Below are 14084 nucleotides of genomic sequence, written 5' to 3'. Positions count from 1 at the left end.
TTGTCTTCACATCTAGGAGAGATGAAAGTTTGGGGTGGGGGGAAGATCACAAGTTCTGTTAGGCATCTAAGTGTAGGTGTCACGTTGGGTATTTTTGACTGGAAGATGGGGAGAGAAGGTTCGAGCTGGAGGAAAAATTGGGAGTCATCAGTGGATGGATTGCATTTGAAGTCACGAGCCTAGGTGAGAGTCTGGATGACACAGTATGGATGGCCACAGAGGAGAAGAGGTCCAGGAACTGGGCACCCAAGCTGAGCTTCTCCATTGCCTGCTTCCTCCAGAGAGCCAGCCCTCTGGGAATGAACCATGTCCCGCTGCTGCCCCAGTCACCCCCCCTCCCCAGCTCCATGCAGTCCCTGCCTCCTCCAACCTCTGCAAATGGCTTTTCCCTTCCTGCCCAGGAATATCTGGGGTCCTAAAGATGCACAACGAAAATGGAGAAAAGCTGAAGACTGAAGAAATGTGTGGTCAACAGGACTTTACAGGGAGCTGCCCTGTCCACATGGGCCCTTGCTTACCCAGAGTTTTGGGCCAACTGTCAACTCTGAGATGTAACTGAACTTCCCTCACTCAGCACACCCCTGACAGCACTGAATGGCATCTGTTCTCCTAAAGTCCCTGAGAAATACTCCAACCAGGATTTCCCACACAAGCCAGGAACTTGTCTACACAGAACGGCACCCCCACCCCTAAATCCTGTGTTTCATAACCTTATCCAAAAGGAAGGCCCGTCTCAGTAGCCATGACCCCCTCATCACTTGCCCTGTGATTGCTCAGATGGCCCTAGCCCAACCATGGCCACTGATTGCCTTCTTCTAGTGGGCTCTTTCTGGTGACCACAGTGGATGTCTGTTGTCTTTATTTAAAACCACTGCATCCCACTCCTGTGTCTCTTCCTTTGCCTCCTCAGTTGCATCAGAGAAGAGCCCATAACCTAAGCCAGCCAAAGGAGTGTCAGAGGGAGAAACTCAGTTTTGTGTAGTGTTAAGCTGCCCCTTCTGAAAGAGTAGACCTGAGGATCATCTGAAGGAAAACAATGCAGAGAGTCACCCCCCGAGCGATGCCAGAGTCAACCTCACAGGGCCCAAGTTCCTGGTTGCCAGGCTACCTCTGTCTGCGGCTGGGACTTAAGTCAGTGATTTCCCTTTGTGTTGATGTTGTTGGGGCTGGGCTGTCATTTACAACTATGTCCTTCCAAAGGTTTTCTGGGTACTCACCTAACCACTGCCACACCCCTTCTCTAATTGTCGTCTCCTGGCCACTTGATCCCCACAGGTGCTGCTTTGGTTGCTGAAGAAGAGGCTGGCCATAATGCCTGATGATTGCCTTTTTGAAGGCTTCATCTTGTTTGACATTCTCTGATATATATACCTTCAGCACTTTGGGCTTTCTCTCAGCAGGTTTAACTACTCCAGATTTCCCAATAATATTTGAAGTTTGACATTGTGCTTTGAAAACCCAGTTGCATGCATTCTTTATTTATTTTTGCAAGACACACACACACACACACACACACACACAAGCAGGGATTTGGAGGGTGGGGTGGGGGAGGTGAGCAGAGTCGAAACTTGATCCCAGGACCCTGGAATCCTGACCTCAGCCAAAGGCAGATGCTTAACCAACTGAGCCACCCAGGCACCCTATATTTTCTGTATTAGCAGAAAACTATATTGCTATCTGGAGGGCCAGAAGTCACAGCTGCTAAAGAGAAAAAACAATTAGGATGAGACAAAGAAGATCGTTATTACTTGAAGGTCATTCATCAACCAACTACTAGCATTGTTACTACTTCCGCTGGTTTACTATGTTTGCAGCTCTGCGCCAAATGCTCGCCCATAATAATTCTCAGAGCAGCCCTGTTATCCTGCTGTCCTCCCCATTAAACAGGCAGGTTAAGAAATCTGAAAATAGCCACCCTATTGCTAAGTGGAGAATCAATCTAAGGTTGCCTGATTTCTGAGCCCTGTTCTTCATCACAACCCTGTCTTGCCGGCCACTTTCTGGCAATTCCCATCATCCCAGTTCTGTTTTAACCTCAATTAGGCCTCTATATTAATTCCAATCGACAGGGTAGAATTTTACAAGTGGAAAAGGCCAAGAAGGGCATCTCAAACAGAAAAGACAGCAGCTTAATCATAGGCAACAAACTGAGGGTTGCTCAGGGGAGGGGGAGTGATGGACACTGGGGAGGGTTTGTGCTGTAACCAGCACTGGGTATTATATAAGACTGATGAATCACAGACCTGTATCCCTGAAACAAATAATACATTATATATAAATTAATGGAATTTAAATAAAATAAAAAGAAAGGACAGCAGCACGGAAAAAGTCAGAGAAGTAGGAAAATCCAACCACTGCACTGCGTTAACACCAGTCCCTCTATACCGGATCTAAGGATTTGTGTAGGGTAACAGGGAGAAACCCTCCAGGAAAGGTGCGGTGAGCGGGAGAGTGATCAGTTACTGGAGTGTGAGGTTAGCATCCCAGATCAATCTCACGGGATGGTTTGGGATTTGGAGTTTGAAAATTTTTCAGCGTAAGGTAATTTTACGTTATCACAAAAGTAAAACCCTACTGTTTTCCACCACCATGAACACCATCGCCACCTGTTGTGCCAAGCCCTGTCTACAACTATCTAGAGTACAGAGTTCAGACACCGGAGGATCCTGTGGCAGTGAAGCTTGGAGAGATGGACTAAGCCACAACCCAAAGAAAACCTGGTTGGCTCAGAGCCTAGTGCAGTCTTGGAAAACCTGCTGGGCCCCACTGAATATTTGCGGAACTAGCACTTAGTGAGCCTGTGGCCAGCGAGCAAGCAGAGTTCCAAACAGGAGCCCTGTTCTGTAAATGGGGAAACTGAGGCATGGACATTCAATTGTCAGGCCTTCATTCGGGACAGCTGGACAGGATTCAGGCAGAATCTGGAGACTAGGGAATCACCCGCTAAGGTCGGAGACAGTGCGGAGGGAGGAGGGAGGGGCAGTTCTGAGGCTGAGCTGAGAGCCCACAGGAGGTCGCGCGCGGGGCGATGCACGCCGAGGGATTTTCGCCAGCTGTTCCGGAGAAGCGCACCCACCGGGATGCTGAATCACGGCGACCTGGCGAGGGCTGGGAACTGCGCCGCCAAGTAGCTGCCCGGAGATCCTTGCGCGCAAGACACTCTCGGAAGAAGTGGTGCGCACGCATCTACATGCAGGCGAGGCGGAATCGGCGCAGGTTGGGGGCGGCGGCGCGCACGCGTCTGCGTGTGGACTGGCACGTACGGGGTGCACGTGTGCGCATGTCCTCGCGCCGGGTGGGGAGCAGGCTGCAGGGAGCACTAGCAAATGTCTCCGTCCGCACGTCTGGAATGGACGTGCGCGCGCATGTGCGCAAAGTCCAAGTAGGGTGGTTGTACGCGTGCGTATGCGAGCAGAAACGCGAGTGGTGTCATTGGCGCCCCCCGCAGGCGGCGAGCTCATCCTGCGTCCCGGTGTTCGTGCCACAGATATTCCCTGTGACTCCAATTGTTAGGTGCTTGAAAAAAATTCCTTAGAGTTTCCACGAGAATAGAAAACTCCATAGTTACTAAAAAGCTGCATAATCCTGCCTGCAGTCCCCAATGTCAATCTCGTTTCATAGTTCTGGTACAAACTCTGGCATCGTGTATTATTCTTCTAGTTTGATGTGAGAGCTAATTCTAAGTCGTTATTATTATTTTTTGGCATTAGAATTTGCTCAATAATTTGCTCATCAACACCTCGTTTGGTCTGGCTCCTCTGGAATTGTTTCACGCTGTTCTGCACTCTGGCCATGTGGCCACGAACAAAACTTGTTCCTTTCCCTTACGAAGCCTTCGTTCTAGTGAGAGGGACAAAGGCAGACTCGATACCAGGGGAGGGCTAAGTTCTATAATGAAAAACAAAGCTAGTAAAGGCTGGGCTTCTACCCAAAAGAGAACAGATGGAGGCAGAAGCAGGGAGCACTGTGGGAGCAGCAGGCAGGTGGGCATTGGGGGAGGGGCACTGAGGTTGGCAGAAGTGTATGGGAAACCCTGAGACCAGAGAGGAAGAGGCAGGAGCCAAGTGAGGACCAGGTTGTTGGTAGCATATGTGTAAGAACATGATGGAATCCAAATGTGCTTGTAGATAGACTTATAGAACCTGCCAGTTGAGGAGAGTAAAGGAAAGAATGAAGAATGTCTTCTAAGATTTCTGCCAGAGCGGTTGGGTGAATGGATGGTGGCACCTCCTCAGAAGTATGGGAAAGATGGGACTGTGAAGACTGAGTTTTATTTAAAAATTTTTTAAAGATTTTATTTATTTATTTGACAGAAATCACAAGTAGGCAGAGAGGCAGGCAGAGAGAGAGAGAGAGGGAAGCAGGCTCCCTGCTGAGCAGAGAGCCCAATGTGGAGCCTGATCCCAGAACCCTGGGATCATGACCTAAGCCGAAGGCAGAGGCTTTAACCCACTGAGCCACCCAGGCGCCCAAGACTGAGTTTTAAAAGCAGAGACTGGATTTTCTTTTCAGCCCTGGCTCCTAGCAAGGGCCTTGCCCCTAGGTGACTTTAGATGTTCCAAGGAACATGACCTCCTGAAACAATCCTTCCTCCTCACTTAAGCCCACATCCTGAACCCAGTCCCAGTACTAGCCACATGCAGCCCCCCCACCACACTCACAGAGGCCTGAGTCCAGCCAGCCTCCCCTTGTGGAGTCAGAAGGCCAGCTGTGGGTGATACTTCCAGGAGCCTGCCCCTGGATGTTCCTCAGCATATGTAGCCGGGAGGCAGCCAGTCATGCTTTCCTTGGACATGGCCTTTTGGCACTTGAGGAGCTGACCATTGGAAGGGTTTATTTCCTCTGTGCCTCCAGATCAGGAAGCAGGTCGGGGCGCCTGGGTGGCTCAGTGGGTTAAAGCCTCTGCCTTCGGCTCGGGTCATGATCCCAGGGTCCTGGGATCGAGCCCCGCATCGGGATCTGTGCTCAGTGGGGAGCCTGCTTCCTCCTCTCTCTCTGCCTGCCTCTCTGCCTCCTTGTGATCTCTGTCAAATAAATAATTAAAAAAAAAAAAAAAAAAAGGAAGCAGGTCACACAATGTACAAAGGACCATCTCCTAAGAGTGCCACAGCTGGCATGCCATGTTTCAGCAACACTCCTTAAGCTGGATGCCCTACCTTGCCAGGGTCCCCCAGGTGACAAAGGAAGGGTCACCAGCCTCCCAAGGACCCTCTTGCAGCTCAGGTGTAACATCTGTTCAGGTTTCCACTCAACCATCGGGCATGTAGCCAGGCCCTGGGACTCCTCTTGTCTCCACCACTGCTGTGAATCGAAGTCAGTGAACAGCACCACGTACTGGTGTTGAAGAGGAACATGCTTGAATAAAAGGCTAGCATTTTAATATGCACTTCTAGTGTATTTCCTAGCATACTCATGCAACACAGCTGTTACTAAGCAGCCTTGTCCTGGGTGCTCTTAGAAGGCTCTGGGTGTTGGTCCCCATGCCCAGCTTCTGGGCATTTCAGCAGAAAGAAGGCTGAGCAGTACTTACACTGGTAGGTTATAGATTAATGCTCATACCCATTTTCCTGAGTTCATGAAAGAAGTTTTGATCAACTAATGTCTTGCTTTAAGTGAAAAGAAGTTGAAATTCTCCTGCAACCCACCCTCCCTTTGTGGTTCTCACTGAACAAAAAAGCTTTCCTTTTGCTGAGCAGGAGGATATCATCCAATGAGACTAGTCCTTGTCCCTGAAAGGTATGGTCTCTTTGCCAGATATGGGGTCCCTGGCAGAGCAGGGGGAGAGCTCATCCCTGGGTCTGCTCCTTGGAAAGGCTGGCTGGGCGGTTCATAGTGCCCAGGGTTGGTGGAAGGTGGGTATTGACAGGCTACAACCCAAGGAGAGAACCTGCATCCTTCCAGGTGGTCTCCTTCACCATGACATTGGCTCTGTCCCTACAGAAGCCTCTTCCAACAATTGGCCTTAGGGAAGCCAAATGGAGAGGTGTAGTAGGTCACCTGCTTCCTGCTCACCCACCCCAGCTCATCTTAATATTCCCAGTGGTCCTTCCTCTCTCGAGGTCTCAGAACCAGGGGCCGGGCTGACCTAAAAAGCAATGCGGGTGTCCCTTTTCAAAGTCATGAACCAGGCAGGGCTTCTCGCGTGTCTGCTGCAGTTTCATTTCAAACAGAGATACAAAGTATTATTAAATGTATATTTTTAATAAAGCCAATAGTTATTTTACTTATAGGAGCTTTAAAAGTAAGATACAAAATGTAGAGTTCCAGTTTGGAAGCGTTGTAACTATTCACACGATGTCCTGCTGATGCCCGAGCAAGGCAGTCACGCCCGGCCATGCAAAGGACACACACACTCACACACGCACACACATGCGCTTTGGCAAGACCCCTCTGCCGAGCGCAGCACCTGGAATTACCAGTGTTCAGAGCAAGGCGGTGCTGAGAACACAGCACCTACAAGGAGACCACACAAACAGCTTCACACAGTCTCACAGCCCACGGAGATGCGATTACAAAACGTCCCGCTTAATCGAGAAAAACAGACCAGAGAGTGACAATGTAGCAGTGTCAAGGTCACCTGCACTGGGGCGTCAAGGGCTGACCTCTGTCCAGGGTGAGGTCTTTGGGGAGGCACTATTAAAACAAGAGTACTTCAGTATAATTGAACTTGAAAATACAAGGTACTGTGGACACGTTACAGAAGGAAAACAGAAAACTACCTTACAAGGAAAACAGCCACAAACGCGCTCAGACAGATACACACTGGGACAGCGGACAGAGACAAGAGCCACGCAGGGTTGGTGCAAAGCACGTGCCTGGAGAAGTCTATGTACAAAATAGTTCTTTGTAAACATGGTGAGGTGAATGTTCGGAAGCCACGGTGAAAGGATCAGAAGTACAGGCAGCAACGGCATCCCCACACAGCACAAAAGACGACACCCGAGGCCTGCAAACAGCCTGGCAACACAGTACTAAAAATTCAGATGGCTGGGCTCAGACACCCCAGGGGGCCTCTATCATTAGTGTGTATACATACATATACATATATATTTTTTCTTTTTGGTATTTTTAAATATAAATTTACTTATATCCGTAGAAAAATGAGAACATAAATGTGTTATTACAATCTCTGCTGGAAAAGCTTATATGGAGTTAGAAAGAATAAACCATTTATTAGTAGTTAACATATATATTAAAATGGTTTAATGATTTAAGAAAATATAAAAAAAAATATTAATACTGTCCAACTTTCATACCAGAAAATATTATGGATTTTTCTCAATTAGACTTTTTCAAAGATGAAATATGAAAAATTTAAATAAGTTTTATATAAAGAACTTCTGTAACCTCAATTAATATACAGCGGGATATGTCTACTCTGTAGAGATATATGTATCATTATTTCTCAATTTAAGCACCATTCAATTCTTCTGGATCCATTCTGGCTGGAAAATATCCCTAAATCCACAGGATGTTACCTCTTTAATGGCACATGTCAACTGAAAATGAGGTGGTTTTTTGTTCTTGTGGTTTTTTTTTTTTTTAAAGAAATGACTTTAAATTAATTCCTATCTACATCTTAATTGGTTTGTCTTGAGCCAGCTCACAAATGTTACTGTAAGTTCAAGTGCAGGTGTCTTTGTGCAGCCTCTTGACCACACCCCCAAGTTTGGAGACTGTGTCAAAGCCTCTGGCCACGTGTGGATCTGAGGGCAGCAGGTGCAATGTCATCCGGCACGCGGACAGCAGCCGGCCGGCTTATCTCCATGCACCATCAGGAATACGCCTCTCAAACGATCCTGGCTTTGTAAATCCAGTCAGTACTGCACCCCTGGGGTGCTGCTTGGGGTGGCGAGGGGCTGGCTGCCCACCCACAGAAAAAACAGGTGATTGCTTCCAATCACAAGTATTCTATACTCTGCCCGTTTTGTGTAAGCTTAAATAAAGATAGTGTTGAACAAACATCCAGCCTCTGTATTTGTTATCTTAAAATATTCAATGCGTTTTAGGCAGGAGATGTTTTAACTAAAAACCTATATGAAAAATAGCTATAAAATACAGTGATTGATGTGGTCATCACTCAACGTGTTAAGAAGGAGGGGGAGGGTTTCAGAAGAATGGTCAGTTTTGCTCTCAGCCTTCAGGCCTGAGGCCTTCCCAACACACACAGTGGGACTACAAACTTGAGAGCTGTGTTTCTCAAAGTGTGGCCTATGGCCCACCTGCATCAGAATTACTGGGGGAGCTTATAGCTCAAAGATCCCCCAGCATCTCCCTGAGGGTCAGAAAGCTGTTTCCAGCTGGCCCTCCAGGGCTCTGATGCCTCCAAAGTTTGAGAAGCCAGGCCTTAAAGGCTTGGAGCTGCTAACTACCCACATCCCCAGGGATCCCTGCCTGGGACAGGGGTGCACTGGTCCTCTGGGGGGGTTGGTGCCAGCTAGTCAGCCCTGGGGTGGGGACGCTGGCCCCAACAGCTCTGGGCAAGGCAGGCAGGCTGCCCCTGGGTCAGTACTGGGGCAAGTAGGCCGGCCGGCGCTCAGCCTTCCCGGGGAAGGCCTTGAAGCCCTTGGATGCTGCCTTGTGTGCTGGTGGGGGTGGGGGCTGCGGTGGGGTCTGCACATAGGTAAAGGAGGCGGCGCTGCAGTCGCTGGTTGCGGCCCACACTGGCGACTGCAGCATCTGCATGGTGTCGTTCCACTGGCTGCCGGGGCTGGCAACTGCGTAGAGTGGGGCGCTCGGGCTGGGCAGTGTGCTGGGCAGCGGGGCCGGGTGCTGCCAGGGCGCTTTGGGGGGCCACGTTTTGGTTTTGTTATCCTGAGAGACAGAAGAGGGTTCTTAGTGGCATTCTGACAATTCGTCATCTTTTCCCACCTCCCCAGGTCTCTGGTCCTAATCCCCACCTGGGAGACAGGGGAGGAGCCCCTCACCCTCCCCACAGCCCTGGAGCAGCACCGTCCAGCTGAACTTGCAGTGACAGAAATGTTCTGGGCCTGTGCTGTTCAATGCCGTAGACACTCCCCGCATGTGGCCAGTGCTACTAAGGAACTCAATTTGTATTTATATTGGATCCATTCCAATTTAAATAGCCAAATGTGGCTACTGGCTATCACGGTGGACCCTAGGGGCTCCTCTACATCTGGCTCTGAGTCAGGTGAGATGGATAATCATGGGGAAAAAAGTTGTTCACCACAAAGAACCCATCTTTGAAGCCCTCTTGAAACTTAAGCTTTGGAACCTCGCTCATGGTCTGTACCCCACACAGCTGGCCCTCTGTGGCCAGAGCAGGGCCCATGGTACCTGGTTCACGTCCTCCACTGTGGTAAGAAGAGGCGGTGAGGGGAGCGTGCTGGTCTCCTGCTCTCCACTGCTGTGTTTCCTGAAAGAACCAAGAGCTCAGTGCAGTGGGCGCCTGGCTTGCTGCCCTGCTGACCTTGACACGTTGGCCACCTGGTTCTGGGTACTGGTTCTAGGTGGGGAGACCCTGGGTCCACTGCACGCAGGGGATCGGGTGGTGGGCAGTGAACAGAGCACTCCCAGGAGGCCTCTCGGCTTGGGGTGAGGGGCTGGCTCTTCCAGCGGCTTTCAGTCTGCTGGCTCTGGCTTTTGTTAATGCAGTCAATGGATACTGACTGTTTACCATGCCCTGGGGAAGTGGGACTTAAAAGACTGTTAATTTTAACTACAAACATGAAAAATTTCTGTTATAATGTTGAACAAAAAAGGCAGGATGGAGCAAGCTCCAAGCCAAGTAAATCAGTCTTCCGTGCTCCCACCTGCAGACAGCGGTCTCTACAGAGGCCACGCTCCTGGTGGCTTCCTCGCCGTCTCATCGGCCTCTCCGATTTCCCTTGTCTAACGCAGACATCTTAAATGCTACCCCTGGCTCAATCCTGCTCCTCCAGTCTCAGCTCCTTGGCACGTCCTTTCAGACAGATGCTCCAGCCAAAACCTTGCATATCATCCCTAATTCTTCTCTCTCACACACACCCCACTGCCAGTCTCTCACCAGCTGCTCCTTCATTGTGTTCAGCTGTCTGCTCATCAGAGGCCTCCCTGACTCCTATATATATCCTATATATATACACACATATGTGTGTGTGTGTGTGTGTGTGTGTGTGTGTATTTTTTCTTTTTTTAAGTAGGCTCCACGCCCAGTGTGGAACCCAATGTAGAGCCTGAACTCACGACTCTTGAGATTAAGAGCCTATATCAAGAGTCTGATGCTTAACCGACTGAGCCACCCTGGCACCCACCATATTTTTCATCATAGCAACTAACCGAACCTAACATGTTTGATTTTTTTCTTTCCTTTTTTCTTTTCCCTTCCCTTCTTTTTTATTTTTATTTTTATTTTTTGACTAGTCACGATGCCCAACGAGGGGCTTGAACTCATGACCCTGACACCAGGAGTCTCATGCTCTACCAAATGAGCCAGTCAAGCACCCCTACTTTCAAAAAACTTCTTAGACCTGAATATACTCTATTATGTTTTCTTTTCAACTTTGATGAAGAAACTAAGGAACAGAGAGGGCCAGGTCCTTGTTTGGAGTTGCAAAGCCTATTGGTGAGTCCTGATTAGAACCTAGTCATCCTGGTCCTGCTCCTTCCACAGAAAGGGCTGCCTCTTGTAAGGCTCAGACCAGTGTCCAGACCTATCTCCAGAACCCTCCCTTGCCTCCTACTGGTATTTCTGGCTCCTACTTGCATGAAACTCTTCTGCCAGTGAAGCCTCAACCCAATGTTAAGTCACCTGGGCTACAAGCAAGCCCACGGGGAGCCTGGGCTACAGCGAGGCCATGCTAACAGAGGCCCTCTGCCTCTCTCACACGAGGCTGACTGGGAGCCATGGCGTTCCTGAGCTTTCCAGAGGAATGAGCTGGGGAACACATTCATGTGCCCCTCTATCCTTTAATTTTAAAAATCTCTTCGGGGCACCTGGGTGGCTCAGTGGGTTAAACCTCTGCCTTCGGCTCAGGTCATGATCCCAGGGTCCTGGGATCGAGCCCCGCATTGGGCTCTCTGCTCAGCGGGGAGACTGCTTCCCCCTCTCGCTCTTTGCTCGCCCCTCTGCCTACCTGTGATCTCTCTCTGTGTCAAATAAATAAATAAAATCTCAAAAAAAAAAAAAAAATCTCTTCATACCTTCTCTGCTTGACAGCAGCCACGAGGTCAGGCCCTGAAAACATGGAGAACAAACTGTCCCCGTTGGCGGAGGATGTCTCATCACTTGAGCTGGCGGAGTCCCCCTGAGCACCAGACCAGCCGCTGTGCAGGCCGTCCCTGAAAGCAAGAGAGAGAAGCTGGTCCCGGGCCTCCTACAGCCAGCCTGGACACCAGCCGGACATGCCCGAGGCTTTCCCCACTACCCCACACTCATCTAACAACCAGATCGCGGTCTCTTGTCTCCCCTTCTAAAAACCCGAGCTTTCCTTCCTGTCCCTTATTTCAAAAGTAACATGTACTCTTTGCTGCCCTGTATTCTTCTTGGAAGCCTTTGGTTTGCATGTGTAATTCATGTTAGAACAAAAAGCTGAAATGGTCGTTAGCTGTCCAGATTTATTAACCGGGTGGCAATAAGAGACATGCAAATCCACAGTTCTCTGGATACACTGGTATCTGAACCATACACATTTGCTTTTTGGAGTTCACAAGATTTGCATTCCATGAATCGCCTGGGGTTCACAGCCATGCCCATTTCAGCACAGAGACTGTGTTAAATATTCAGTGACCTCACAAACACCATCAGGTAAGTTCCTGGTTCTGGGCAGAAGAGTACGTGCCGAAAATCATCAATTTCTACCAATGGTGTGTTCACAGGGGCATATCATGGCACTCGGCATCTTTGGGTCTGTCACAAAACTCTGACCACCTGAAGATCTGACCAGATGGGCTTGGAATCATCGAGTTGTCTGATAAGAGTGCAGAGGGCCCCTGGGGATCCCCAGGGCCCAAACTCAGTTTCCCTCCACCCCCCCAGCACTCACCCTTCTGTGAAGAACTCTGGGAAAGGCCAGGTCCGATGGGCATCATCCATGGGGGGCCAGTGGCCCCGGGGGTGGCCTGGGCGGCGGCCATGTTGCACTTGCCGCTTCTGCTGCATTGCCTGGCTCACTCCTGCCACGTAGCGAGCAAACTCGGGGTCCGAACCCACTGTGTTAAGACAAAGGGGGAGAGAGGGGTTGGGGAGAGAGAGGGGTTGTTTCCTTCCCTGCTGCCCGAGCACGTGCCGGTCACACACACAGTGAAAAGTGGGGAGGTGCTGCCAGGCTGGTGGCCCCAAGAGCTGTAGGACTGGGGCTTTCAGCCCAACATCTGACCTGGGGGACAGGGTGTGCACAGGGACTGTCAAGAAGGGTTAGGCCTAGGACAGAGGCAGGATGAGTGGGACCGAAAGACAGAGAACAAAAAAGGATCCATGGTTAAAGTTTAAAGACAAATACCAGATACTTAACAATGTTCCCATGTCTGGTGCTACCTACATAACAACTTAGAAAATCATATGATTGGGGCGCCTGGGTGGCTCAGTGGGTTAAAGCCTCTGCCTTCGGCTCGGGTCATGATCCCAGGGTCCTCGGATCGAGCCCCACATCAGGCTCTCTGCTCAGTGGGGAGCCTGCTTCCTCCTCTCTCTCTGCCTGCCTCTCTGCCTACTTGTGATCTCTGTCTGTCAAATAAATAAATAAAATCTTAAAAAAAAAGAAAATCATATGATTGATGTCTCTAAGCGAACTAGTAACCTTAAAGTTGTCAAAGCATCAGTGTCATTGCCACTTGGCCCAATCTGAATCCAGGATTTTCCTGGATATTGGATGGCAGATCTACTCACTCTGTGTGAAGACAGTGAGTAATGAATGAAATGAAATTTCAGAATTTCAGAGGTATTAAGAGGTGACTAGAGGGGCACCTGGGTGACTGTCGGTTAAGCATTTGCCTTTGGCTCAAAGGGTCCTGGGATTGAGCCCCACATCGGGCTCCCTGCTTAGTGGGGAATCCCCTTCTCCTTCTCCCACTCCCCCTGCTTGCGTTCCCTCTCTCTTTCTCTCTGTGTCAAATAAATAAATAAAATCTTAAAAAAAAAAAAAAAAAGAGGTGACTCAAAACATACTGGCCAGAGCTGAGTAAGAATGGGCAGGACAGTACAAGTGGGAGGAAAAAACAGCATAGAGGACGCTGAGAGAAAAAGTCAAACAAGAAGATACGGCGGGGGATGGGGGATGCAAGAGGGGGCGCCTGGGTGGCTCAGTTGGTTAAGCTTCTGCCTTCAGCTCAGATCATGATCCTGGGGTCCTGGGATTGAGCCCTGTGTTGGGCTCCCTGCTCAGCAGGAGGCCTGCTTCTCCCTCTCCTCCCTGCTCATGCTCTCTCTGGCTATCTCTCTCTCTCTCCCAAATAAATAAATAAAATCTTAAGAAAAAAAAAAAAAAAAAGAAGATACAGCAGGAAGGTATCTATGGTTCACAAGCTGAACATGACTCAGCAGTGTATACTCAAAGCTTCAAGCTGGGAAAGATACTAGGGCAAAGTCTCATTCTTAGCTCATCCTCAGGGCACTGCCACAGAACTGCCGGTAAGACTGTGCACACCGCACAAAGATGCCCACAACAAGGGAGGGGAGGGGCTGCGCTGAAATCAAAGCCCCCTTCCCAGTGAGTCAAGCTATGCCTCCAGGGGCTAAGTGTGCCCTGTCAAGAAGGGGCACTCTGCGAGAGAACTGGCCTTGCCCGAGATGGGGCCTTCTGTAATTTCATCTATCCAGAGGAGTGCCCTTCCTTCATTTGGGGAAAGGGCGATGCAGATCTTATGCCCTCAGGGCGGGGTCTGCAGGAAGGTCCATCAAGGACCTGCAGATCAGAAAGGACAGGCAGCAGACGAAGCTAATAGCATTTGTAGCTTAAAGACATAGAGGCCATCCAGGACTCAACAAAGATCAAAAACGGTAAAATTCTGCCAAAGAGTGTTTATTTTATTTTTTATTTTTTTTTTTAAAGATTTTATTTACTTATTTGAAACAGAGAGAGAGAGAGATCACAAGCATGCAGAGAGGCAGGCATAGAGAGAGAGAGGAGAAAGCAGGCTCCCCGCTG

General features: G+C 49.5%; 1 protein-coding gene across 3 annotated transcripts in view; it reads right to left on the bottom strand.

The window, feature by feature from the left end:
* Positions 1 to 6198: 6198 nt before the first annotated feature.
* The window catches only part of LOC111161461 (KIAA0355 ortholog), a 76847-nt gene continuing 68961 nt past the window's right edge, over positions 6199 to 14084 (bottom strand). For all 3 annotated transcript variants that reach the window (XM_022525124.1, XM_022525126.1, XM_022525125.1), the window contains exons 11-14: positions 11985 to 12150; positions 11143 to 11280; positions 9298 to 9376; positions 6199 to 8814 (exon numbers count right to left, since the gene is read on the bottom strand). In XM_022525124.1, the coding sequence (XP_022380832.1) occupies positions 8506 to 8814; positions 9298 to 9376; positions 11143 to 11280; positions 11985 to 12150 (692 nt within the window). In that variant the 3' untranslated portion in view covers positions 6199 to 8505. The remainder of the gene's footprint in view (positions 8815 to 9297; positions 9377 to 11142; positions 11281 to 11984; positions 12151 to 14084) is intronic.

Source organism: Enhydra lutris, unplaced genomic scaffold, assembly GCF_002288905.1.
Source record: "Enhydra lutris kenyoni isolate GAN:26980312 unplaced genomic scaffold, ASM228890v2 scaffoldscaffold85, whole genome shotgun sequence".
NCBI classification, from domain to species: domain Eukaryota; kingdom Metazoa; phylum Chordata; class Mammalia; order Carnivora; family Mustelidae; genus Enhydra; species Enhydra lutris.
This window is presented reverse-complemented; position numbering and strand designations above follow the sequence as displayed.